The 26,239-nt window shown below is 34.6% G+C and overlaps 1 protein-coding gene across 1 annotated transcript in view; it reads right to left on the minus strand.

Moving 5' to 3' along the window:
* Window positions 1–26,239, minus strand: part of LOC123716223 (hemicentin-2-like) — a 75,280-nt gene that overhangs the window by 22,674 nt on the left and 26,367 nt on the right. The window contains exons 2-3 of the mRNA XM_045671856.1: window positions 6,956–7,049; window positions 1,138–1,286 (exon numbers count right to left, since the gene is read on the minus strand). Coding sequence (XP_045527812.1) covers window positions 1,138–1,286; window positions 6,956–7,049 — 243 coding nt within the window. The remainder of the gene's footprint in view (window positions 1–1,137; window positions 1,287–6,955; window positions 7,050–26,239) is intronic.

The raw sequence follows: 26,239 nt of genomic DNA on the forward strand, positions 1-26,239 counted from the left end.
TAGTTGAGTGACTCATAAAATTAGTTTCATACGTAACCAGTTGTAACCAGTTAGTACCGGAATGCATGAATTCTAGTTATATAAAATTTTCAGCTGTAAAACGCTTGCTAAGCTCATAGCTGGCAAGTTGGCACAATTACAATCTGACTTGCAGTACAATTTGCATATCGCATACGTCCACTTGATATTTAGAATTTCGAGATATGGAATATTGTGACAGCAATTTGTTTGAATGAAAGGCTATTTGGATTGATTGATGTATTCATGCTGTGAACTCACAAATTTTGTAATAGTATTGAAAATTTGATTGTTTGATATCGTAATATCAACTGTGCTGGCCACTTAATACTAGAAAGCTTAGTTTATTGTACTGTGAATAATTAAATATAAACAAAAAATGTGTGCGTGTACTAGTGTACACACGTAAGAAGTAAAACTTCTTTATGACCTTATTTTTTGAAAAATGATTTACTATATGCAATTGTACAGAAATTGGTTAAATAAAGTTAAATTAGATAAAGTTTAACAAAAGGCTTTTATTATCATAGACATGAATACAAATAATACAATTATTTAATTTTACCTTATTACTACTGAGATAATAACACAAAATCATTAATTGTAATAGAATTATTACTTTCATAGCTATCGTTATTATATATTTTTGTTATTAATGGCTTCGAATCTTTTTGAATCGACCGTGGTAGACAAGAAAAAGATGGCGCGTAACGGAAAAACATGACGCGTAACCGGAAAAATGTGACGGTATTTTTTTTTCGAAGGCCATAAAAAATTTCACTACAAAAAATCATTTGTAATTTTACGGTTGACATCTATTAATGTCCGGATATTATATTTGAATTTTAATATAAATAGCTAAAACATTAGTATATGCCCTTAATAAAATAGTTTTTTTGTTCCTTTAAAGGTCGGCAACGTACACGTACTTCTTTTCTTTCAGTGTTTGCCAAGTAGGCTTCAACAAACATCATGTTACGTGTATAAAGATAATTTTACGATCAGAACATGCTTCCTCACGATGTTATACTGTGAAAACAGGTTGGTGGACAGTCGTAGTTCTTACTTTCCATCAAACTTATTTCAATAAACTTTAGTTTTTAATAGCTTAAATCTTACCCCTCGTTCATTTAAGTGCCCTACAAGGCAGTGGAGGTACGCTGTGCCTCCCAGCTGTGCTGTGACATTGCTTACGGAGTTGTTCGCTGTAACATCTGCTGGTGCAACACTGCCACGCCAACCACGAGCTTTCGATGCGCCGTGATGTCCTGGAAAAGATATCCATACTAATATCATAAATGATAAAGTGTGTTTTTTTGTTTGCAACGGTGAGACCTATTATGAATTAATTGGAAAAATGTGTGCGTGTACTAGTGTACACTCGTAAGAAGTGAAACTTCTGTATGACCTTATTTTTCGAAAAATGATCTACTTCATGCAACTTTACAGAAATTGGTTAAATAAAATAAAATTAGATATAGTTTAACAAAAGGCTTTTATTATCATAGACATGAATACAATTAATACAATTATTTCATTTTACCTTATTACTACTAAGATTATTACAGAATTTCATTAATTGTAATAGAATTATTACTATCATAGCTATCCTTATTAAATATTTTTGTTATTAATTAATGGCTTGGAATCTCTTCGAATCAACCGTGGTAGGGACAAGAAAAACATGGCGCCTAACAGAAAAATGTGACGGTAAATTTTTTTACAACGCCGATAAAGAAGTTTCAATTGTATAATCAAATTACAAAAAGGGTTAAAACAAATTAAACAAACTTATTATTAATACATAATAGAAAAGTTTGTATTTTTTGAAGTGCAACCCTCTCAGCATATCCGTCTTACCCACAAGTTTACCGTCCAGGGATTTTTTAAATTAAAGCTGGCACGTATAATCTTATAAAAAACAATATAGTTACACTGTATTTGTATCCAATATAACATCGAGTTATTTGAATGGTGTTATTTTAATAAACCCCTAACAAAAGCTATTTATAATATTTGATAATGTTTCAAATATAAGTGTAATCTAATTATGCACTCTGTATTAATACTAATACTTCAAATGTAATTCTTACAAGCTGTCTACTATATACCATACCTACTAGTCATAACTTTTATCATTAATATATACAGTTATTGTTTTACAATAAAAGTCTAAATAGTCTTCAAATTAAACATAACGCAACTGATATTAAAATATAGTAACAAAAACTCAAAATCTAAACGTATTACGGTTTTTTGCATATATAATCACAAACCTAAAGAGTTTTCAAATCAATTTCGTTTCGTATAAACTTTACTGTTCTACGGTACCTAACATGTATATACAATTTCATTGTCCACACCTAAACTTTCTATTGACCCCTTTACACTTTTAGATATTCTTTGATGTATAGTCAAGTAGCACTAGAACGGTGCTCTCAAGCCTCGCAACAGTTCGTCTTGCAGGGTTTGCCAGCCGCACTATTAAGGCTTAGTCCTTTGAACACCAGGCAGCCTAAGTGAACGTTCCACTAATATTACAGTGATGGTATAAGCTTCCTTGCTTATGACTTTTACTCGTTCTGATCAATAGACAGTATTGCCTATAACTCCAATATAATTCATGAAATAGATTTTTGAAATCCAAAAGTTCTCGCTTCAAGGTTAGTTTGGTAACATTCATTTCACTTCATTTAGCCCATTTCTAACTCAGATATGTTTCCACTTAACTTACTGATTTTTTATTAATCTATTCGGCTTTCTCCGTCTTTAATTTTATCTCTAAAACCACCTGTGGTTGCTGTGGGAACAGATAAGTCGCTGGAATCGCTACCGTTGTTACTAACTTGGAACATTTTCATATCTTCTGACAAAGAAAGCCGTTTGGAAAATTCAGACGTTAAATGACAAATAGTTGATGAACTTGCAGAATGATCCAAAACTTTAAGGTTTTATTTTGCTCATCGTGCTAGGGAATTGTTCCGCCGGTCCGTATTGCACGGGTTCGACACTTTTTTTGGGTTTCCACACGCAAATTCGGTGTCCAGGCAATTGACACAGTTTGCACACGAAAGACTCCGAATTGGACACGAATTTGGCGTAGACATGAAACTTGTTGGCCATTGACGATTTTTTACGCATCTTATTAGCAAAAGTTCTTAAAATGTATTGTTCTCAAATTCTTTATAAAATTGTGTTTTTTTTGTTAACAGTAGTATATTTTATTTAACAACGCTTTCAAATTTTAAACTTGTCTCAATATTATTAAAACAAAATATTAATACGTCCTACAATCACTGCCGCTTGCACTCTACCCTCTCTATATTTTCCAGTTCGTTGTAAAATTCACTTGAAATAAACAAGTTTTTATCTAAGCATAACACCACTCGTAATCAGTTTATTGACATACGATCCATATAACCTTTTTTCAATTAAGTATATTGATTTAAGAAAAACGTAATCACGTACTTGCCTATTAGATTAACAAATAAACATGCAACAGTACAGAAATCAGAGGCCTAAAAAGATTGTAGCGCCACTGATTTATTCCATTTTTGAAATCGAGATTATTGCATTGTTTCAACCGTCATTTGTCTTTTTCCGTCTAATTGTCTTGAATATTGGACTCTGTGCTATTAAATTTGTAATTAGACTGATTTAGTTAGTATCAATAAGTGTTTACTTGTTACAAACACTTTAATTTTTAGTGTAAACACCACGCTTCGCCAAAAATAAACCGAACATAGAATTTCCATTTTTGGCCAATATCGAAATGTAAAGTGGAAAGTTATGAAACGGTTTAAGTTATTGAGTGCTAACAAGTTTAACTGGATTGACACGCGCGGATAAAATTGTTAACTGAATTGCAACTGTGTACAAAACCGCAGTTTTTTTTATGTACAACAACCTGTAGTACTCCGCGACAAAAGCGGTGATTGGAAGTATCTTGATCAAAGCTTATATTCACGAAGTATTGTAGGCCTGCAATCGGGCATAAAGCTGGCATTGGTTATGTTTCGTTAATAATTTTATAGCGTAGTAAATACATTACTACTATATTTTTTCCCTAATATTTAAATACTTTTCCTTATTGGGTTGGAAGGCCTAGAAGTGATATTTTGTTTGTTAACTTCCTCGTCATTTAACGTAATACTTTTTATACTCATTATGCAATGAAATGGGAGTAAATAAAATGAAATCCGTGCCTGATCTCTAAAACATGCCGGCTTACAAATTTTTTGTTCACCGTGCGAGGAAATATTAATTTGAATGTGTAAGTTGTGAAGTCCATCACAACTGCATTGCTCGGTTAATAACTAGGCGAAAACAGATTTTTAATTAAACTTTTAAATTCAATATTTTAATCTAGATTACTATTAGCCACTTAACACGAAAGAAATGGAAGAAACCTTGATATTAGAGGTTATGTATTGCTTGCAATAATCTTTATAGACTAGGTTCCCTGTTTAATAGCTGAACGATGATAAATATTTTTTTTGATAAAGATTTCCAAATCTGATACCTTAGGATGTAGAGTAAGATTTATGAGTAAATGAAATTAAAATTTGTTAAACAAAATTATATTTAATTTAAGAATAGTGTTGAATAAAACTACTTCATCTATACTTTTCGCTGTCTCGACGACTGTCGTGACTTTTTATAGCAGTTATATTAATAGACATTTTGTCTTTGTAAAAATAGTCGCCTTAATTTCTTTGAATTTTCACTTCGTATTTATTCGTGTATCTTACCTAAAATAGAAACTCGTAGTGGTTTAACAAGATCCGATCTTTACACTATACAGCATCGGTGAAACAATGGTCACTTTCACAAATTAAAAAAAGTTATATATAAGTATTTTCTAACTAATTTGTTAATGATTAACGTTGTCGATTGCTTAGCATAAAACTCTCAGAGACAGTCACAGACCTAATAATTAGTCAACACTGTATAAAGACGAGACTGACAAAGGAGCTACAAAATTATCATGCTGAAATAATGTATTGTTTATTATTTATTGAAAATACGTAACTTTAACACACAATTGCATTAAAAGTCATATAAAAATAGAAATAGTTATTATACAACCAATTTTCATACGTTTTTCATCCTATCACTATATCTTTCACTATCCTTGAATATTTGTATAAGCTATATCATTTATTCTTAATTTCAACATTCCTTTACGAATAACGTAAAACCATAAAATATGCATACTAAGCTTCGAAGTGTAAAATAAGGTTAATTTTCCTAATCTACTCCGAGATTCAACAGGGGTGTCTAAATTAAATCTCCAACGTTTCCTGGCTCTTGACGTAAAGCTTAACGCACCTTAAATTTAATCCGTTTGACGCTCGCGCATAAAACCATAGCGCTATGTTCACGACAATAGCGGTTACTGTACAACGCTTCGCATTTCGCTGCTTGAGCAATGAAACAGGTGCAATTTTAGTAATTTCATTCGGTATTTTATTTGAATTTTAGTAACTATATATGTATAAGCTGGATTCAGAAGGTCTCTAACAAGAAGGTTCTGAAACGAGTTGGAATGTCGAAAAAAATTATGCAGAACATTAAACAACGGAATGTTGCGTATCTAGGCTACGTGTTACGCCATGACCACTACCACCTCCTTCAATCAATTATAATAGGTAAAATCCAGGGTAAAGACAAGACACACTTCAAGAGACTGACGGCCAAGCTCCAGTAATGGAGAGGCACTAAAAGAAGAACAGAAATTTATAACCTTTTTTCAATTTCGATTTTTTATTAATTAGAAGCATGGGCGAATCGTGAATATGTGGGGCTCTGGGCTTTTACACGAAAGTCCCCCCTAATGGATGTACACACAAAAAAATCACTGACCGAAAACAAGCAAATTCCCCGTTCCGTTCGATAGACACGATTAATTGATATCAGGGAAACCAACATAATGATTTGATAAAATTTCAGATATGTTTTCTAATTCAAAATATCGCCTATTGTTTTCTGTGGGGACTTGGGGCCCTTTGTATCCACGGGGTCCTGGGCTGCAGCCCAAAGAGCCGTTAAGTAGATTCGCCCCTGTGTAGAAGGCACAATGCCTGATATAACTCGGTCAATAATGCTGTTGAACTATGACGCTTAATGGAAACAACCAAATTCTAAACGAATTCAAAATTTATTAATTTTATTTATTTGACTTAACATACTTTGTTGTATGATCGAAAATCGCAGCCAAGCAGTCTCTCACTCTTCACACGTTTCACATATTTAATTACATAGGAACAAAGCGCTACATCGAAGTCCATAGTATCGCATTAGCGTCCAAATCGCACATAACCCGTATTGCACAGGCGGTGCAAAATTTTTCGCTAACCGCTTGTATTGAGGTCATGGCATTCTGTTTGATGGAATTTTTAGAATTCTGTTTTACAATATTCTCACAAAAGAATGTGATTGTGTTCTTGTAACAATAGATATGTAATAGACAACTCTTTGTTACAACTATATTGAAGTTTGAAAGTTAATAAAAATATGATTGTTCATTTTCGGCGCCCTATTATGTTTGCTTGTAAATTGAATAACCGTATGTAGGGTACAAAAATATCCAATCAATGTGATTGAACATACTGAGTGGTGTTTTGTTTTAGTTATGATTAATTCTTCACAATAATATAAGCCAACATTATACACAAATAATCTTATTATTCGGGAGGCTTTAAACGTATTCATCAGTAATTTATTCCTAGGAACAGTCTTGAATATCAATGGCTGTTCTCTAAGTTTCATATCTATGATTACGAAATTCACTAATCTAATTACTGCCTCAACAAAAAAATATAAATTATAGGTAGATTAATTTGTCTATATTAATGTTAGCTAGTTTTTGCGACAGTATAACGTACAAAATAAATATTTAACATTTCTATAGTTTGCATATGTATTTGTTACTTACGTATATCCCCTGTGGATGAGGTAAAAAGCGGCAGCATTAGGAGCACAGCAGCAGCAAGCGAAACGCCCATTCCGCTCGCCACTCCCCATTTCATCTAAAACAAAAATGCTTACATTTATCACCGGTTAGTTCATGGTATTAGGTAAAAGGCATGTCCGATAAATTTAAAAGGAATTTGCCTAGACGTATGTTCTCGTATGTTCCAAAACTACACTTCTAGACATTTTCTGAATACCAAATAATAGACCAAAAATTGGAATTGATAAGTCTTTTTTTTATAAAACGGCCAGAGGAGGCTCTCCTGATGTGCCTTTTAAGAATTGTACATTCTTAAAGTTTAGGTCTTAAAGGACCCTAAGTCGAATTGGTTCGGAAATAATTAGTTGTGGACGGACGTCGAGGTGATACGGATGGAATTTCGTATCTGCTTCGACGATGATGAAACTAAACACGAATCTCTTTAGGATTTTGTAGGAAAACTTCAGAGATATTTTATTTTAATCTAGCGCCGATGTCACGTGGGCTGTCTAGAAATAGCGACACGATGCCCCGATTCCCGTAAAATGGCCGTCACAAGGGTTTTAGATTGTCTATTTTTATGTAAGAACAGCCCTTTATCTTAACAGACGGCTTTTCGGAATGTTGAAGTCTGGCTGTACACTGGTAGATTTTCACTATATTTGCATTTAACACAATTATATCATAAAAACGCTATGTGTCTTATTTCTTTAAGGCACATATCCTTTTGTTTAACATTACACCTTCACAGCCAAATCGAACATACACAATAGAAAATTATGTTTACCTAAATACAATTTAACAATATTAGTCCCGTATACAAGTATAAATATATTTCTTATAAAAATCAAAGTTGGCCCAATCTGGGAATTCCAAGGATTCAATAATGATTATTTTCTCAAGTTTAAAAGTAAAGGAATCGAAAAAGGTTCATATATTTACAATGTGCGTGTTTTTCTTTCAGAACTCATTTGTGTTGTGTGCTTATCTCAAAGCTCGTGTAACTCACAAAACATAAACATGGAGTAAAATGAAAACAAAAGGGAATCTATTGAGATCAAAGCGAGGAGAGATGAAGTTAGGAAAGCTTCCGTCGTAAACTCAATCAATTGTTGTTCTGCTATTTAATGTTCATTAGACTAAATAGTTTTACAGTGTTTATTCAAAGACTAGAATAAGCACGAAAAAAATGTTTTTATTCATTTTTATAGTGTTTTGGATCGCTAAACATTTTTTTAGTTCGTACACGGCGACTTTATTTTTAATTACATATTTATTTTTTTACAGAACTGTGGTTACCTTTGGTACCGTTCATACATATCACATTGGCCTTTAACTTATTATTATCATCTAGATTAAAACATACTCTAGTACTATTAAATTTATTTATTAAAAATAATCTAGAAAACGATCCTCTTTACGTGCTGATCATATTTCTTAATAACAAACCGCATATAATTGGTTTTGTAATCAAAAATATGGAAATTATTTACAGTCACTTTACTTTCTCCTTTAAACTAACTACACTAACTACTATACTGTAAAGAAATTTAAATAAAACGTTAAGGGAATGCGAATTTATTAATTGTTTACATAACGACACATAGAGCGCGATATTTTTTGTTTGGTGAATATTTAAATAGCCTAAATCGGAAATATTAGGTTGATGTTTATATGTATAGAAAGAAAGGTGACAGGATAGACATAGATACAACAATAAATAAATAACGAATAAATTAAGTTCTGAAATTGATTTAATTGCATTTATAGTGAACTCATTTAAAGCTTTACTAAAAGTTTTAGCAAATGACTCTGAGTGACGCTAATAGATGTTATAGCCTATGATATATACAAAAATATATGAGGCAGTTTTTATAATTTTGGTTAATGAATACGCCAGTCTAGTACTAGTACTTGAATTCATCCATGAATTATGTCCATAAATAAATATTTCTGCAGCGGTTTAAGTTGTGTCTCAGTCGAGAATATCCTCTAGAGACGCGTAGTCGTTGAAAATTGAAATCGAATCGCCTTGTAAAAATGTTTGAAATAAAAATGTTATTCACAAGATAGATTGATGTAAAATTGAAATAAACGTATAAATTCAATACCTCCAGCTATTACCAGTGCTCCTGTTTACAGCAGCTTGAACAACGAAGTTAAAGTAGACGGATCATTTTTGAATCGCTAAATTTTAATATTTTTGCTACAAGTTATTACCTATAGAAGGTCCAAAAATATCTAAGTCTTAGTGATAATATTATTTTGATTTTAAAACTACACACCATATAACTTAAAACGAACTTTGTCACTGTTGTGTCATTTTTAAAGTTATACTTCCTTCGAAACGTGATGATGATGATGAGAGTAAATTTTTACGATGCGCGCGCACACTGTCAGAAACAACCGACACCCTGAAGTTAGCTCAATATTTTATGTTTTTGTGATATATAATTGAACTTTATTTAACTGCATTATATGTTATAATAAAACATTGAATGTATTAAATACCTTTTTTCTATTGTTAGTGTCGTTTTTTCTACAAAAATAGAATATATTTTTTTTAAAGATTTTTATCTTGTTACGCCAAAGAAGCGGAACTTCTAACGCGTGTACATAAGTACACGCACGTTGTTTTAATAGGTTTCATATTGATATTTAATTTAAATTGCTTAACTTAATAGGCTGGCAACTGGCATCGTAAACTGGCATCTTAACCTTATGAACATACATCTATATTGAATCACAACTGGGAATCAAACTCAGTGCATAAAAGCCTGCCTATGCAAACACTGTTCTGAAGCGCGTAAGGGTCAATAACGTTATTTTTTTATTTATAAAATAGGGGGCAAACGGGCAGGAGGCTCACCTGATGTTAAGTGATACCGCCGCCCATGGACACTCTCAATGCCAGAGAGCTCGCGAGTGCGTTGCCGGCCTTTTAAGAATTTGTACGCTTTTTTCTTGAAGGACCCTAAGTCGAATTGGTTCAGAAATACTTCAGTGGGCAGCTGGTTCCACATAGCGGTGGTGCGCGGCAAAAATTGCCTTGAAAAACGCTTAGTCGTGGAACGGCGGACGTCGAGGTGATACGGGTGGAATTTTGTATTCTGCCTCGACGTCCGATGATGAAACTCCGCTGCAGGTATTAATCCGAACAACTCCTCTGAACACTCTCCATGGTAAATGCGGTAGAAGATGCAGAGTGACCCCACATCTCTACGCAACGCCAAAGGATCGAGCCGCTCGGAGAGGGATTGGTCATCGACGATTTGAACCGCTCTTCGTTGGATACGGTCAAGTGGAAGGAGCTGGTACTGGGGAGCCCCCGCCCAGAGGTGAGAACAGTATTCCATGTGGGGCCGTATTTGCGCTTTATAGAGTTGCAAGCGGTGGCCCGGAGTGAAGTACCATCTCGCCTTGCTGAGCACACCAAGCTTTTTGGAGGCTAATTTAGCCTTTCCCTCCAAATGACCGCGAAACTGAACGTCGTTCGATATGTTCACGCCAAGTATTCCGATGCTGGCTGTGGCTTCAAGAAGAGTGTTTTCGAAAAGAGGAGTAGCGACAAAGGGTATTTTTTTCGCGGAAAACGCGCAAACTTGTGTCTTCTTGGGGTTAAATTGGACTAGGTTTAGTCTACCCCAGTCCGAGACTCCACGTAGTATAGTTTCGACTTCAGACACAAGTTTGTTCCGGTGCTCATCGACAACTGCCCGAGAAATACCTGCCCGGCCAGTGTAAAGAGTATCCCCAGTGCTGTCGTCCGCATAGCAATGAATGTTGCTAAGTTGCAACATGTCATTGATATGCAGAAGAAACAGGGTCGGGGATAGAACACAGCCTTGTGGGACCCCAGCATTCACGGGTTTAAGGTCGGAACATGCTCCGTCGACGACGACCTTGACGCTCCGATCGGCCAGAAAGCTGGAGATCCAGTCGCATAATTTCTCGGGAAGCCCGTAGGCTGGAAGCTTCGAGAGCAGTGCTCTGTGCCACACCCGATCGAAGGCTTTCGCTATGTCCAAACTAACCGCTAGCGCCTCCCCCTTGGACTCAATTGCCTCTGCCCATCTATGTGTAAGGTATACTAGAAGGTCACCAGCCGTACGACCACGACGAAAGCCGTACTGATAATCGCTAATTAGCTGGTGGCCCTCTAGATACCTCAAGAGCTGGCCATTAATAATGGATTCCATTATTTTGGAGAACAAGGAAGTTATAGCTATTGGACGATAGTTGGACGGATCAGAGCGATCGCCTTTTTTAGGGATCGGATGTATCGAAGCGGTCTTCCAGCACTTCGGGACAGTGCCGAGCGAGTACAGGTACCGGAATAGGCGCGTCAGGACCGGAGCCAACTCAGGAGCACAAGTACGCAGAACAATTGGAGGGATACCATCCGGCCCGCTCGACTTATGAATGTCTAAGGAAGATAGTGCCTTGCGAACAGCACGTTGCCGGAATGTGATTTCCGGCATTGAATAATCACACCGCGAAATCATCGGTGGTGATCCCCCTCGGTCATCCAAAGTCGAGTTGGACGCGAAGAGACAGCCCAAGAGGTCGGCCTTCTCCTTCGCAGTGTGGGCGAGCGAGTCATCCCCCCTGTGCAGCGGTGGAATGGATGGCTGACAAAAATTCCCTTATACAGCTTTGGCGAGAGACCAGAAGGCTCGAGTCCCCCAAGGGAGTTGGGCCAATCTCTCGCCAAATCTGGCGATGTGCTCTGACTTTGCCTTAGCGATTTCCCGTTTGAAGGACCTGGAGGCTGAGTTATATGCTTTTTTATGTTCGCTGGTATTAGCATCACGAGATATTGCCGCTTCCGCCCAGGCATTAAAGCATTCTCGCTTTCGACGCGATGCTGCCTTGCAAGAACGCTTAAACCAGGGCTGTGACTTGCCACCGATCGGCACCGCAGAAAATGGAATAAAGAGTTCCATGCCCTGCAGAACCACTTCGGCGACAGAGGCAACGACGGAATCTGGAGCTTCCGACGAAAAGCACATAGGCCCCCAAGGGTAGGACGCAAAGAAAGACCGCATGCCATCCCAATCTGCTGACCGATAATGCCAAATACGGCGACAACCCGAAAAACGGGGCCGAGGAGGGCGCGTAGTAGGCACAGTACTCCGGACCACACAATGATCCGATGAACCCAATGTGTGTGAGGTCAGCAGAAGGTCCATCAAAGAGGGTTCATGACCATCCACATCTGGTATTCGCGTAATCGCAGGGACCATTTGTGACAGGTCGTAAGCTAAAGCAAAGTCGTGAAAGGATCTTCCCGCGTGATCGGTGGTTTCCGAGCCGAGCCAATCGGCATGGTGAGCCTTAAAATCGCCAAGTATCACGATTTCAGCGGTAGGAACCCTTTCGAGCAGGGAATCTGTAGCCATTTGGATGTGCTCAATGAGTCAGACAGTTTCGGTATTTCCGCTATGGGACCTAATCAGGCATGCGTAGAATCGCGGATGGTCATCGCAGTCTACGCGCAGCCAGAGGCTAGATAGATCCCTTCCTTCAAGCGACCCGAGGCGACGAGAACAGATATCCTCTCTGCCGTACACGCAAACTCCCGCCCGCGGCACAAATGAATGTTCCAATTTGTACCTCGGGTAGGAGAGGTAGAAAGTATCAGCCGGGGAGGATATCTGAGTCTCAGTAAGGAAGAATAAGGCCCGCTTCGCAGTTTCGAGGTGAAAGTGAACCGCGTTAAGATTAGAATTGAGCCCCATAACATTGGTAAAGTCCACTGAGGGCGTGGAAGGGGATGCCTTCGGTAAATTCTTCCGTTTGCCCCGAGATCGAAACCTAAAGTTAAAGTTTTTTGCGTAGTTTTTGCCCACCCTAGAATACGAAGGGCAGCCTGTGCTTCCACCACCGAATACTGATTGTTCCGATGATGGACGCTCAGAGGGGGATTCTCCACAGCGGAAACGTGTGGTACCCCCCTGGGGTAATCTCTGTTTAAACTGCATCTTCATATTCTGGGGGGGGGGGGGGAATTGATGGGCTCCGGGAGTATCACTCACCGCACGAAACGCGAGTACAATAAGATGAACCTATTGCATCACTTCACGCCGGTTTTCTGTGAGACAGTGGTACTGTCCCGGTCGTGCCTGCCCGTTTGGCTTAAGCCCGAAATCAACAGCATGGCACTCCCACTAGGAAGGGGGTTGACTGACTGCACTGGTGAAATAACCTCTGTCACAGGTTATTTCACCAGTGGGCGATGGGGTCGTCACGTCCCGACGCCGGCAATAAAAAGTGTACTAGATGTATTACAGACAAAAATCTGATTAAAACCATCGATTTAACTGTCCATTAATCTCAAGTCAATAAAATTATGTTAACTCCGTCGTGTGGGCGTCGTTAGTGCTATAAAAGCCGTATCTTTACAAAGTATAATACCTATCATTTATAACGAAAACATCACGCGAGTCAAGAATCACGAACAACCATCGCAATTAGCCGTAATTTCTTATTAATTACACAGCGGAGAAAGTGTTTTTAGTTCTTTGTAATATTTAGTGAACTTATAGATTTTTAGTATGTGATTTATTATGAATAGACTTGGATTCGTTCTTTTTATCACTTTGTATAAATATGCCTAGCGTAAACGTATATTGTCGTATGTAGGAAAATGTTCTGCAGTATTGGACCAATTTTTATATATTTAATACTTTGTATGTTAATTTAAAAAAGGTATTTTGTTTTATTTATTAATATTCGAAGTATGCGTAAAAATGGTATAGAAAACGATTATGGCAAATTGAAAGATTATAATTATTATCAGTTTTCTACCAGCGACTTTCTAAGCTGTAAGCCCTGAGAGATTTTAAATGTATTCATACCAGAGATATCGATAAATATCGGAAAATACCTTTGCATTGCGGGTAAATACAGAAATGAATAGAACATTTCTCAGATATTGGACAGCCTCGCCGCAATCATTAAGAGTTGGACGGAGCTTTCATAAGTTTCAAAGTTAGCAAGAAATGTACATGAATCTGTGTATAAAGATAGTTTTTCCAGACGAAAATTTTATAGCAATACTTTTAATAGTTTTGTTATAAAATTTAGGGTTAAAGTCGGACTTTAAGAAATTATAGGTTTGGACGCACCTCACGAAATTTATCATTGCTCCGTTTTGAAGCACACGACGAATAGTCTGGAGTTCTGACGATAAAAAAAAGATGTTTCTGGTTAAATGTTGATTAATATGATTTATACTGAATAATTTCCAGAGACACTTACTTAGTTGTACACTTAGCTTATTGCTATTAGCCATGTTTCAATTCAATTCCACCAAATGATTTCCTAGCGCTTAGCATAGTAGTTAGGCCAATGAATCAAAAATATCAAGAGCTTAGTTAACATTTGGTTAAATTACTGACTACATAAATATTGTTTCGATTTTAAAAGCAAAAGCGCATACGAGACAAAAGTTTCCATTTAATTAAACAATTGTATATAAATAAGAATATTCCGTATACTTTAACTCCTCATAAATGTACCTGTGGCAGTGATTTCGACAAGGACATCACGGAGTGCCACGTTCAGAGTGCTTCTCTTCTTGAGATATGCCTCACTTAACGATATCATGCGCCGGTCTTTTGCCATCGTCAACGTGCCAATTCTACTAGAGCCGACAGGTGAGAGAGACGATGGCAAGAGACTGGACGGTACGAGTTTGATTTCATGGAAGATGAGCCGGGTGCTGGTATGGGATGCAACTTGTTCGGATACACTGGCCCCTTTACATCTAAGGCTCACCTTTGTGGCTGAAAAAGCTAAAGCCATACAGGGGTCTAGGCTCCAAATATGATTTTGTCCCATTCGGTGTCGAAACCCTTGGTCCGTGGGGTCCTGACGCTATAAGGCTTTTAAAGGAAAGGTTCAAAAAGGTTAGTTGACATCACAAGAGACCGAAGAAAAGGGGGAGCGCTGCCAGTATCTTCGGAACCTTGCCTTTTAATAATAAATTTATGTTATTATATTTTAATGTTAGTTTTTTCTTATATTAATTTATGTTAAAATGTATGTTATCGCTTTAGTTAAAATTTTATTAATAAGTAAGATAAATACATACAAAAATAACAATCGATTACTTTTAAGAATAAAGAAAAACGCTCAACAGTTAAAAGTTTTAATTAAAATTTACTCGTGTATTGCGCCGCTGTACATTCACAATGAAACGAATTTACGTGTTCTTTGTATGGATTTTAACGAAATTCCTTCTGTTCGTAGTCACACGACTTGAAGTAAATTACTTTAATTTGTATTTATTTCGCGAATGTGCGAATTTCAAACCAGTCCCTGGTTTTAACTTTTTCTTGAATACTCAACTTCTAAATACGGAGATATACTCTTTAATAACTGTCTTTTAAAGGACATGATAAAGTTTAAAAATGCTTTTACTTCTAGTAAAAGATTGAAATAGAAATGAACAGGACACATTAGGAGAGAAGATAAAGATAAATGGACGAAGAAACTGACGGAATAGCTCGCTATGACAAAAGAAAACGAGGACGACAAATAAAAAGATGGGAAGATGAGAGAGACACAGAGAAGCTGGCCCTATGTGGTTGCGTAAAGCTGGAATTAGAGAAGAGTGGAAGCCCTTAGAGGAGGCCTATGTCCAAGGACAAGCTGTATAACAAAAATCAACTGGCTTGCGTAGTATTTATTTTTTATTTGAGTGTATTTTTTTTAATATTTCACATTTTTTATGTACTAGTATAAAAAATACCGCAATTAAGGATTTTATTATTATTATTAACTGTGTTTTAAGGTGAGACTCGCCTGATAAGTCGTTGTTTTCAGTATAGCTCGCGAATGGGTCGTTTTTATAATGTTGATAACAGTAGTCATACGATTTATAATAATGTTCTCCATAATATGTACCTGATATAGCTAAGTAAAAAGTATAATTGTACTAACAAATACAACGGTATATAAATTTTGTACCGAAAGAAAATAATAGGTAAATTAAAATCAATTTATGTTTCATCTTCGATCTTTAATATAATTATAAATAACGGGATGCTTTTAATGAAGTAATACGAATGCACTCATAATTACAAAAGGCTCGCTGTGTGTCTTTGATGAGCCGTTCAATAGTCTAGTCTTAGTCCTTCTAACCAGAATCGTCTGTAATTTTAATAAAGACCTTACTGATTCAAACTCTAAACCATTAAATCAATGAAGAGGTTCTTTGTGCAAGTGTTTTTCTTACATAATAATCATAATTATCTTATTAGAAGTAAGGTAGAAATAATAACTACGTCCTTTATTTTATTAAACAAAGTTTATTTACCCAATTGAGCCTTTGAGGAGTGCCATCAATTCCTCCAAAGGTAAACAGGCCTATCTAAATAAATGTTATTATTATAATCGATGTCAACAGTTTTATTATATAACAGGGGCGACGTAGAAGGTTCACCAGCTGTTAAGTAATACCGACGCGACAAGGGCGTTAAGAATCAGTAAGCTCTATTCTTGAAGAACCGATTCAAACAAGTCGAATTGATTAGAAAATACTTCTATGTGCTTAATAATTCTGTGTAGTCGGTTCCACATAGTGGTGGTGCACGGCAATAATTGCTTTAAGAAGCGCTCAGTTGGGACGATGGATGTCGAGGTGCTACGTGTGATATCTCGGACACACGATCATATTACCAAAACATTATAGAACACCAAGACTATTGATAATCACCATATTAGTTTAACTTATGTACTAGTTTTGTTTTGTTTCTTTTAATTTTTTTTAACGTAGGAGGCAAACGGGACGGAGGCCCACCTAATGTTAAGGATACCCATGGACACTAACTTTGCCGGCCTTTGAAGAATTTGTACGTTCTTGTATTTAGTGGTCACTCTCTCTGTTGTTGCCTTTATAGTTAGAAGTAAAAACTATACTCTACTATACTGCTGTCGATTTTTAAGGATAGCACGGTCAGTAAAAAATACTCTCTTGTAAATGTTTAAGCAAAAGTATATTTTACGAATTGTAGACAAATTATATGAAACAGCAGACCTTAATAGCACCGTATTTGCTACAAATAGTTCCACAAACTAATTATCTTGTCTTTCACAAGCTAAACGCGGCTAGGACTTGTCGGTGTTTATTTTTGTTCTTCAGGGTTGCAATTTCACGGACAATTTAACACAAACTATATATTTTGGTAAACAAGAAGTTTAAACGTTACTAAAACATTTTAGTAAAATTGGAGCTTTATACGGAATATTCTCAATTGAATTAGTATTCGGTAAATTTGACTATTATATTTAATATATTGTGGCCTGGTTATATTTTATCCCTCGGTAGATGTAAACATTTGAATGTGGCAATACAGTAGATATTTTTGGGTACCCCACCCGGTTTGGTAGCAGAGGGTTCACCTTCAGTGAGTTGAGTTTCGTACCCTTGTAGTGTTTGAGTGGTGGTCGTGGCGTAAATGCCATTTCCACCACATAAAATATGATTAACGTCATTGATTAGTCATATTATAAAATTATTATATCTATATCATACATATGTTTTTAACCTCGTAATATCTTCGCACATTATTATACAGACTGTTATATTAAATTATGGAGTTAAATTACATAAGTATAAACATATGTGCTCGCTTATAGGTAGGCAATCGACGCTGTCAATACATAACATTAATAAGGAATGTGTCGACAAATACAGGTTTTGGTCTGTAAGGAGAAATTTAGAATAATACAACGGTTTCAAAACAAGGTAGATACTTTAAAAATGATAGTCCACAAGGATCTTAATTTCGATATTAGACCGTATCCATACGATACCGATATCGCGCAACCTTACTAACGCCTTGGCTCACTTCAACAGGCTACATAACCATGTGAATGCTGAGGCAATCACATATCTTAACAAAACTAGAATAAGACGCCCAAAGAGAATTAAACCTTTTGAGTTAATAAACCTAGAGTCGTGAATATAGTACAAGTGAGTTATCTCGGGCACACGAACATAGTGTCAAAACATTTTAGAACACTAATACTGTTACTGAACATTACTTTAGTTTAAGTTATTCAATAGTATTGTAGAGAATTAAGTCAACATAATATTACTTATTTTCCATAATAAGTGTATAGGCTAGATTGTAATTCATGTTAAGTTGTACTATTTTTTGTGAACTTTACTGTAGGATAAACAAAAATGTTATTCGATGATATTCAATATACATGACAGTATTGACAGGTGTAATTGTTGGACGGCACAACTAGTAATTAACTCCATTAATAACGATCGAAAGATGTCTTTTTTTCGCGGTATTATAAAGAGTTGTAAAACGACAAAAATATGATTCAGGCAAAATTATGGACTTTTAAATGAAAAAAGAAACGGATGACTGTCGTCTGTAATTATTATAAAATGTAGATTATCCTAAACGTACTTTAAGCCAACAATGGTTATAATATTTTGTCGGACACTTTACAAATAAATGAAGCATTAGATTGTAATTAATTCAGTTATGTACTTTATAAACAAGATCATATTTGCGTACATAATAACTTTTACACACGCTCAATTTGTTAATTTGAACACGATTCTAAGCCCATTGCAAATGAATATTTGATGAGTTGTACATTAATTGTGGGGCCTCCTCCCGGGCAAATGATCGATATTCAATTAACCTTTTGAAGTGCGTTAAGCTCTGACCGACTTTACTCGTTTGAAGTGATTTTCCAAAGATAAATTTAGTTATAAGAAAGTTGAATGGAATCTTTTGTTAGTTTGCGTTTACTTGGGCATTGTTATTATAGTTTGTTCAGCACTTGAAGTATAGATTGAGTTTTATACGGCTTACAATAGAAGTGGTTCATCTGGAACGAATTATCTAATATAAGAGAGAGATATATAGTTAGCTAGTTCCAATTTATTTACATATAAAAAGTTATATAGCATTTCAAACATCTGTTATCCATTAATCTATATTAATATATATTTTAAAGTTTAGTTTATTTGATTTCACTTTGAAGATACAAATATTTCAGTAACAGTAAAAAATACTACTACACCTGTTGTTTTAAATTTAATTAAGTTATATATAGTCATAATTTAAATAATATTTAACCTAACCATAACCTCGATTTATATGTATAGAAATAATTAGATTTCTCCTAAGTCCGGTTACAAATTACTGTGCGCGGTAGTTTCCTTTATTGGGTGGTGTAAACTCCCCTGTACTTTTAAAAAAAATCTTATATATTTCCATAAAGATGTAAATTGGAAAACATTATCATAAATACAGATTTTAACAATACAAATCAGTTTGACTTTTACTTCAACCAACTGTATTTATTTCGCTTCAGTTATCCGTAATCTCGCAATTGTGTTTATGCAGTATTATTTCATAATTTTATAGTGAAATATATTTGGGTGTTTGCTTTACCATCTCATTTACAGTTCACTGAGCTCACGTAACATTGGTTTATTAATAAAGCATTACCTCAGTATCTCATACATAAAAATGCTTATCTCATTTTAAAATATACAAGGTATGTATACTAAAACGATGAAAGAAAACGTGAATTATGTTATTACAAAACGTAGTATGTGGCCATCATTTGCCATCGTCGCCACAAACAAAAATACTAAGTTTTGGTACATCAGAAACTATCCAAAATAACTTGATAAAACTGTTATTAACTTTGTTTTCGTAAATTTATGCTATTCTGCACTCGTAGCATGAACTATAACATTTAATAGTTAATGTAATATAATAATAACACAAAATGTTTTGGAAAATTATACAGCGCTTGTGCGTGGGAACTAAATGGGAGCACGAACATCCGTCAAGGAGTATTCTTGTAAAAAATATAATTGCAGAACGTATCACAATAACTTATTAAAATATCGTAAAAGAGACAGGTCTCTACATTAGTTGGATTGTATAAATCACTGAATAAATTCAAAACTCTCGTTAAACGTAAATTAATCAATAAAGCTTTTTATAAATTAGACGATTATTTAAATGGCTCTAATCCTTGGATTGATTTGCTCCAGATCAAATATTTAACGCTGCCTTACAAACAATTTGTATAACTCAAAACTTGGCGATATAAAAGAGTGGCGGAGAGATTCTTGTCCGCTCTACGCCCATGACTTGCGAACTGGTAGTAAATTTAAATTTAAAATCAAGTAAACATCATTTCTATTCGTAAGTGTACTTGGTTGCCTATATGAATAAAGTTATTTTGAGTTTGAAATATCAACAAATATAGCAACATAACATTCACTTATATTTAAAAACTTATATGTAAAAACGCCATTAACATATTGGATTAAAACTACATTTCCCATGTCCCATGCCTCCCTCAGTCGAGTATTGACTGCGCCTGTCAAGATACTCTGATTGTGTCAGACATCCGTCCCGTTTGTGACAGTTGAAGATTTAATCAAAATCATATATTATGTATATATGCGTTACATTTATATGCTTATGGACGTAAAATAAGTCTCTGTAAAAGAGTGACCATCTAAGCTGCAATCTATTTAACCTTTCTCCGGTATGAGTTCATGTATATATGTGTAATGCCTCTACCAGCAAAGTATCAATTAGTATAATTGTACTCCTTTAATTAAATAACACATCTTCTCTCATTGACATGAACGCTCAATTCTATTGAGAAAGATAATTGAAGACTAAAGACGTTACTTAAAAGAGTGCAGATACATTGATTTCGTTTTTATGTATTCCTTATACATTGTAACATACACTTGAGCACTATGTTTCCGTCGGCGTGGTCGATGGGCGTCTCAATCGAAATTACCCGAATTTGCCTAGAAAAAGTTATGATTTTAGCATTTCTGCCTTGTATACCGCTATATAAATAAATAAATCAGTTGAATTTTAGGTCTAGATTTCTGTATCTGTTTCATGATCATATGTCAATCTAATAGGCAAGTTGGTGAGCAGCCTCCTGTGCCTGACACACACTTTGGGTCTAAGTCAGGCCAGTTTCCAGAGCGAAAATTAAATGCGCACATAGAAAGTTGTACAGCAGGGGATCGAACCGACGACCTCAGGGATTAGAGTCGCATGCTGAAGCCACAAGGCCAAAACTGTTCTGTCACAGGTTATATAGCACTTTTAATATGAATAAAAAGATTCTGGTTTAAATAAGTGTATACAATTAATTCCAGTGTCAAAGTTGATATACGACCGAATAGAATATTTATGAAACGTGCGCTCACAACGAATACAGGAAAAAATTGAACACGCAATATTGCAATCAAATATTCTGTTAGACTATGAATGACGGTCTCGTTTGCCATGTTATCAAAGATTAACGATATTTGCAGTTTTTATATAATCTAGTATGAATTAGGTCTGATTGTACGAAAATTGTATTATATTTTATAGAATTTGCTACCTAGTGCAGTATTTGTTCTGAACCAGCTTCGGTACGGCAGAACCAGCCACGTAAATTGTAAACGTAAATTAAAATCCATTACCCACATACCACGAAAAGCGTTAAAAAAATACGAAACAGTAGTATTATTATTACTAACTCTCGTCTTTTACCGTTAAATGTGTTTCAGTTAAGAGAGATAAGTATGATTGTAAAAAACGGGGCTTTATTTTTTATCTTTTGAATTTTCAGAACCTTAAATAGTTCGGATGAGAACACATTAATTCCAAGCACACTGAACAGTCATCGGTCTTGGAATTTTGTAATGAGTTTGACGACTGGCAACTATTTTGTATGTGACTAGAGACTTTCGCAATATGTGGAATTAGAATAATTAAATGTTCTTTATTAAGGACTAATCTTTACCAAACTTTCGCTGTAATTAATTTAAAGCAGCCGAATGTATGTAGATAAATAAACGTAATCAATTCCCGTCTTAAGTTTTGATAAAAATGTCATATTTTATTTTTGAAAAGATCGTTTCAAACTAGGTTAATTATCGATTTATCAATACAATAGTTATTAAAAAAAATTGAATTGCGTACAATGACACAGCAAGAATATCAATACCACAACATAAGTTCATACCTAGTGGTGCCATCTAGTAGCAACTAGGAAAATTATCAGATAAATTTTAAAACTTATTTCAACAGAAACGATTTCCACAGTCCTATTCTAATAACAGGTACGGAAAAATTATTTAATTGCCCAAATATTCTAACTGAAAGTGTAGTAAGGTCACGAGAAGTTAAATTACAGTAATTTTGCTTTTACACATTTTGAACGCGTAGTTTAGTCCAAGATAATTGACATAATTTTAGATGTAAATTGTTACAACTGTTTATAATACACTATTGTATGAATATATATCGATTTAAAACATGTGGCTAATTTATTTGTATGTTGATATTTAAGAAAAATATATATAAGGTTTTAATCGTGTAAAAATGAATATAATAAATGAAGATATGCAAAACATAAGAGATTACCTACGTATTAAATGAGGATGATTAATAGTATAAATATATATTACAGTTCAGTTTAGCAAATTTTTGTATACAAAAATAATTATCTGCTATAAAAATGCGAGAGGAGACTCGTCAAAGGAGAGAAAATAAAAATAACTTTTGCCAATTAAAACAATATAATTTTATACTATAACATGACTAATTAAGAATATTAGTTAATCTGCTGATTAATCTAATAAGATATTGCAAATTATAATTCTAAAATCCTTCAATAGACTCACGAAACTTGACCTCATATAGGACTCCGCAATAATTTCGTTTCATTGAGGGATATCTATATAATTGGTACAGTATAACCCTATTCAGTGTAGAACTCCTAACCGTAAGATCATGTGTTTGCATCCTGGCTTTTTATTTCGAAGAGCTTTCCACTAAAATCGACCTTGTCCAGACAGAATACCTACCCTTTAAACAATAATCACTAAAACAATCTCATAAGTATTGCAAGATTATATAAATAGCAACTCCAGTCCCTACACTGTTTAAAAACAGACAAGAAAATCACACAAGTTCCGAACGGTTGTACACCAAACTTATTAATAGGATACTAATTAAAACTTTCCAATTATATGAAACAGGAGAATTCCACTTCCTTTATTTAACTTCTGAAATTACAAATATGGACCCATCATCTGCCAATATCATTGCATACAAACTCATTCTATACTATCATTGCAAACATACTTGTGTATTAGTATACAATAAGGTATGACTTATATACAATAGTATACAATATATATAATGTCGTACTGAGGCAGCTGTACATGTTTAAATAACTTGTACAATGATTTTAGGTTTAAGTGCATTTTGAGTTTGAGCCAATACACCTTTAAGGTATTTGTATTAGCATAGGATTAATGTATATATTAATGTTTATTATTTATGATTATTAGAGCCAAATTTGAATATGATTTTGTATTTCAAGTCGAGTGTGAAGTCATGCATCTGAATATCCATGCCCATCACGGGGTAATCAAATATCATACATACTTGCTCACAAAAACATTCTTGGTGTATGTAATACAACATACATAATATACCGAGAAATGCTGGTCTACATTGACATGTAACATATGACTTTTAACATAGTTTTACGTACCCATGCAGCATAAATTATAAAGATCTCAACACCCCATACATCTCTGACGCCGTAAAAATGATCAACGTTGGAAAATAGCTGCTCAGCATTTTAAGTGCAGTTAAAATACTGATGTTCCTTGTGAACGTGACTGGATATAACGAGTTCACTCCCTTGCCATCAATGAAAATCGAAAATATCGTGGAAATTATCAAAGAAAAGCAAAATTGCAATTTAAGGCCTCTAATAAAACAGATTGGCGTTAATGGACTATGAAAAAGAAAATTGTTTTGAAAATATTTTCATGTTGGCGCTTCTAAGGGATCTCGTTATCGTAATGATTTCATAAATAAGTAAAGCGCTGTTAATGAATTTTGATAGTGTTCGATTGGGGCTTGAAATCACTTTTGATCATAAAGTAATTTCATTAACTAGGTTGCATCGCGAATTGCGCTACGCTTCATTTATAATAACCGATATTTTAAATTATTTGTTATTATAGGGAATTTGGTACTTGAGAAGTTTTTAAAAAACGCATTTTTAAATTTTGTTTTTTTCTTGATTGTTCTGAAAAAATATTATATATGTACAGTTAAACTAGTTATAATGGAATACAAGAGTTTTTGAACTATTCGTAAATAGATTTTGTTATATATCATTGTAGTCCGTAAATAAAGGCCTGTCAATAAAATTTATTTTGATATTATAAAGAGGAAATATTTGATTGTTTGCAGGATATTTGCATTAAAAAGGCTCCAAAACGATTGGACTAATTTGATTTCTTCTTTGTTAGGAATCTGCATGAATACTTCGATAGTATAAGTCAAGGTGTGAAGAATGTCTAAATACGGAAACTATAATCAATACAGAAAATATGTACAAAAAATTCCGTAATACTATGTGTCTAAACACAATTTAATCAACAAGTTATGCCACAATAACTATTAATCAATAATATGCAGTTCGTACCTCGGTATAAATCTTTATCTATATAATTGATTCCGATCCGATTAGATTTCGTTATGTATAGCCGCGAGCGGAAGCATGTCTAACAGAAGAATGTACTATAAACAATATTTCAATAACAAAATCGTTTCTTAAAATAGATCTTCTATTCTATTATTATTAAGATGTAAGTCACCTGAATAAATTATATAGTTCCTTCTATATTAAAGTAACCAAATAATCTCAGGTAATTAGTTGACATAAGTTGACACAGCTTACTCAGACGAGGAAGGCTACGCTCGAACGATCAAAGCCTTCACACACCTTTGGTGTTAGATTGGTTACATTTTATTACTTTACGTTGTTTACTAGCTACTATGTTCTTATATGCTGGTTTACCATTAATATTCTAGAACTTCTAAGACTAATTTTTCTCCATAAGTTGAACTTAATTAGTTATTCCAATTCCAATCCTAACAAAAATTATGTACAATAAACAATTATACTCATACACATAATATATAGAAATACATCATATATACAAAGAGGTTCAAACAATTACGAAAGGAAATTTATTATAAAACCCCAATTGTTTACAATTAATTACAGAAAAAATAACCATAATAAATATTTGAGTGCAGCCATTAGTCCAATGAATTCTTTTGTTTGAAATAAATTGTAAAGTATTCATTATGAAAATACTATTTTCGATTTGGATAGGGCAACATTGATCACCTTGTCTAATTTAAAATTAACTAACATTGAAGCTGACGACTTTCTGCCGTACTGCTGGTATAGGCTTATATACTTTTTTTTTATAAAATAGGGGGCAAACGGGCAGGAGGCTCACCTGATGTTAAGTGATACCGCCGCCCATGGACACTCTCAATGCCAGAGGGCTCGCGAGTGCGCTGCCGGCCTTTTAAGAATTTGTACGCTCTTTTCTTGAAGGACCCTAAGTCGAATTGGTTCGGAAACACCTCAGCGGGCAGCCGGTTCCACATAGCGGTGGTGCGCGGCAAAAATTGCCTTGAAAAACGCTCAGTCGTGGAACGTCGGACGTCGAGGTGATACGGGTGGAATTTTGTGTTTTGCCTCGACGTCCGATGCTGAAACTCAGCTGTAGGTATTAATCCGAACAACTCTGAACACTCTCCATGGTAAATGCGGTAGAAGATGCAGAGTGACCCCACATCTCTACGCAACGCCAAAGGATCGAGCCGCTCGGAGAGGGATTGGTCATCGTCATCATCATACTTTCCAATTCCTTATTTAACGCTAAATACACAATACAATTTTTCATAAATCATTTCTAAGTAATTGGTTTAATTCGAAATTAGATGAATTCCAATAACAAACAAGTCAGTTTTCTAAAACTATCTATCTCTCCATCTATAAATACTTAAAGACAAAAACAAACCTATATCTAAATAAGTTTCAGGGTAACTAATGCGTAAAAAGCGATAAAAGAAATGAATGGAAATTATCAAAGTTTTCTCTTTAATTTTATTTAACTTTCCCTAAGAGCTTTGTCCTTCAAAGATAATTATGACGATTGAAGCGGATCGGCTTTATGAAATAATTTCGTACTCGCTATTCACAGACGCAAATAACAATTATTTTAGTGTAATATTTTTTAAAACTAAATGGTTATTTTATAAACTAATATAAGCACAAAAAACATATATTTATTATTAAGTATTAGCAAAAATAAAAATCTATTTTTCGATGTAGTGTTTTTTTGTGTAAAAGTTTGAA

The sequence above is a fragment of the Pieris brassicae genome, chromosome 11 (assembly GCF_905147105.1).
Source record: "Pieris brassicae chromosome 11, ilPieBrab1.1, whole genome shotgun sequence".
In the NCBI taxonomy this organism is placed as follows: Eukaryota; Metazoa; Arthropoda; class Insecta; order Lepidoptera; family Pieridae; genus Pieris; species Pieris brassicae.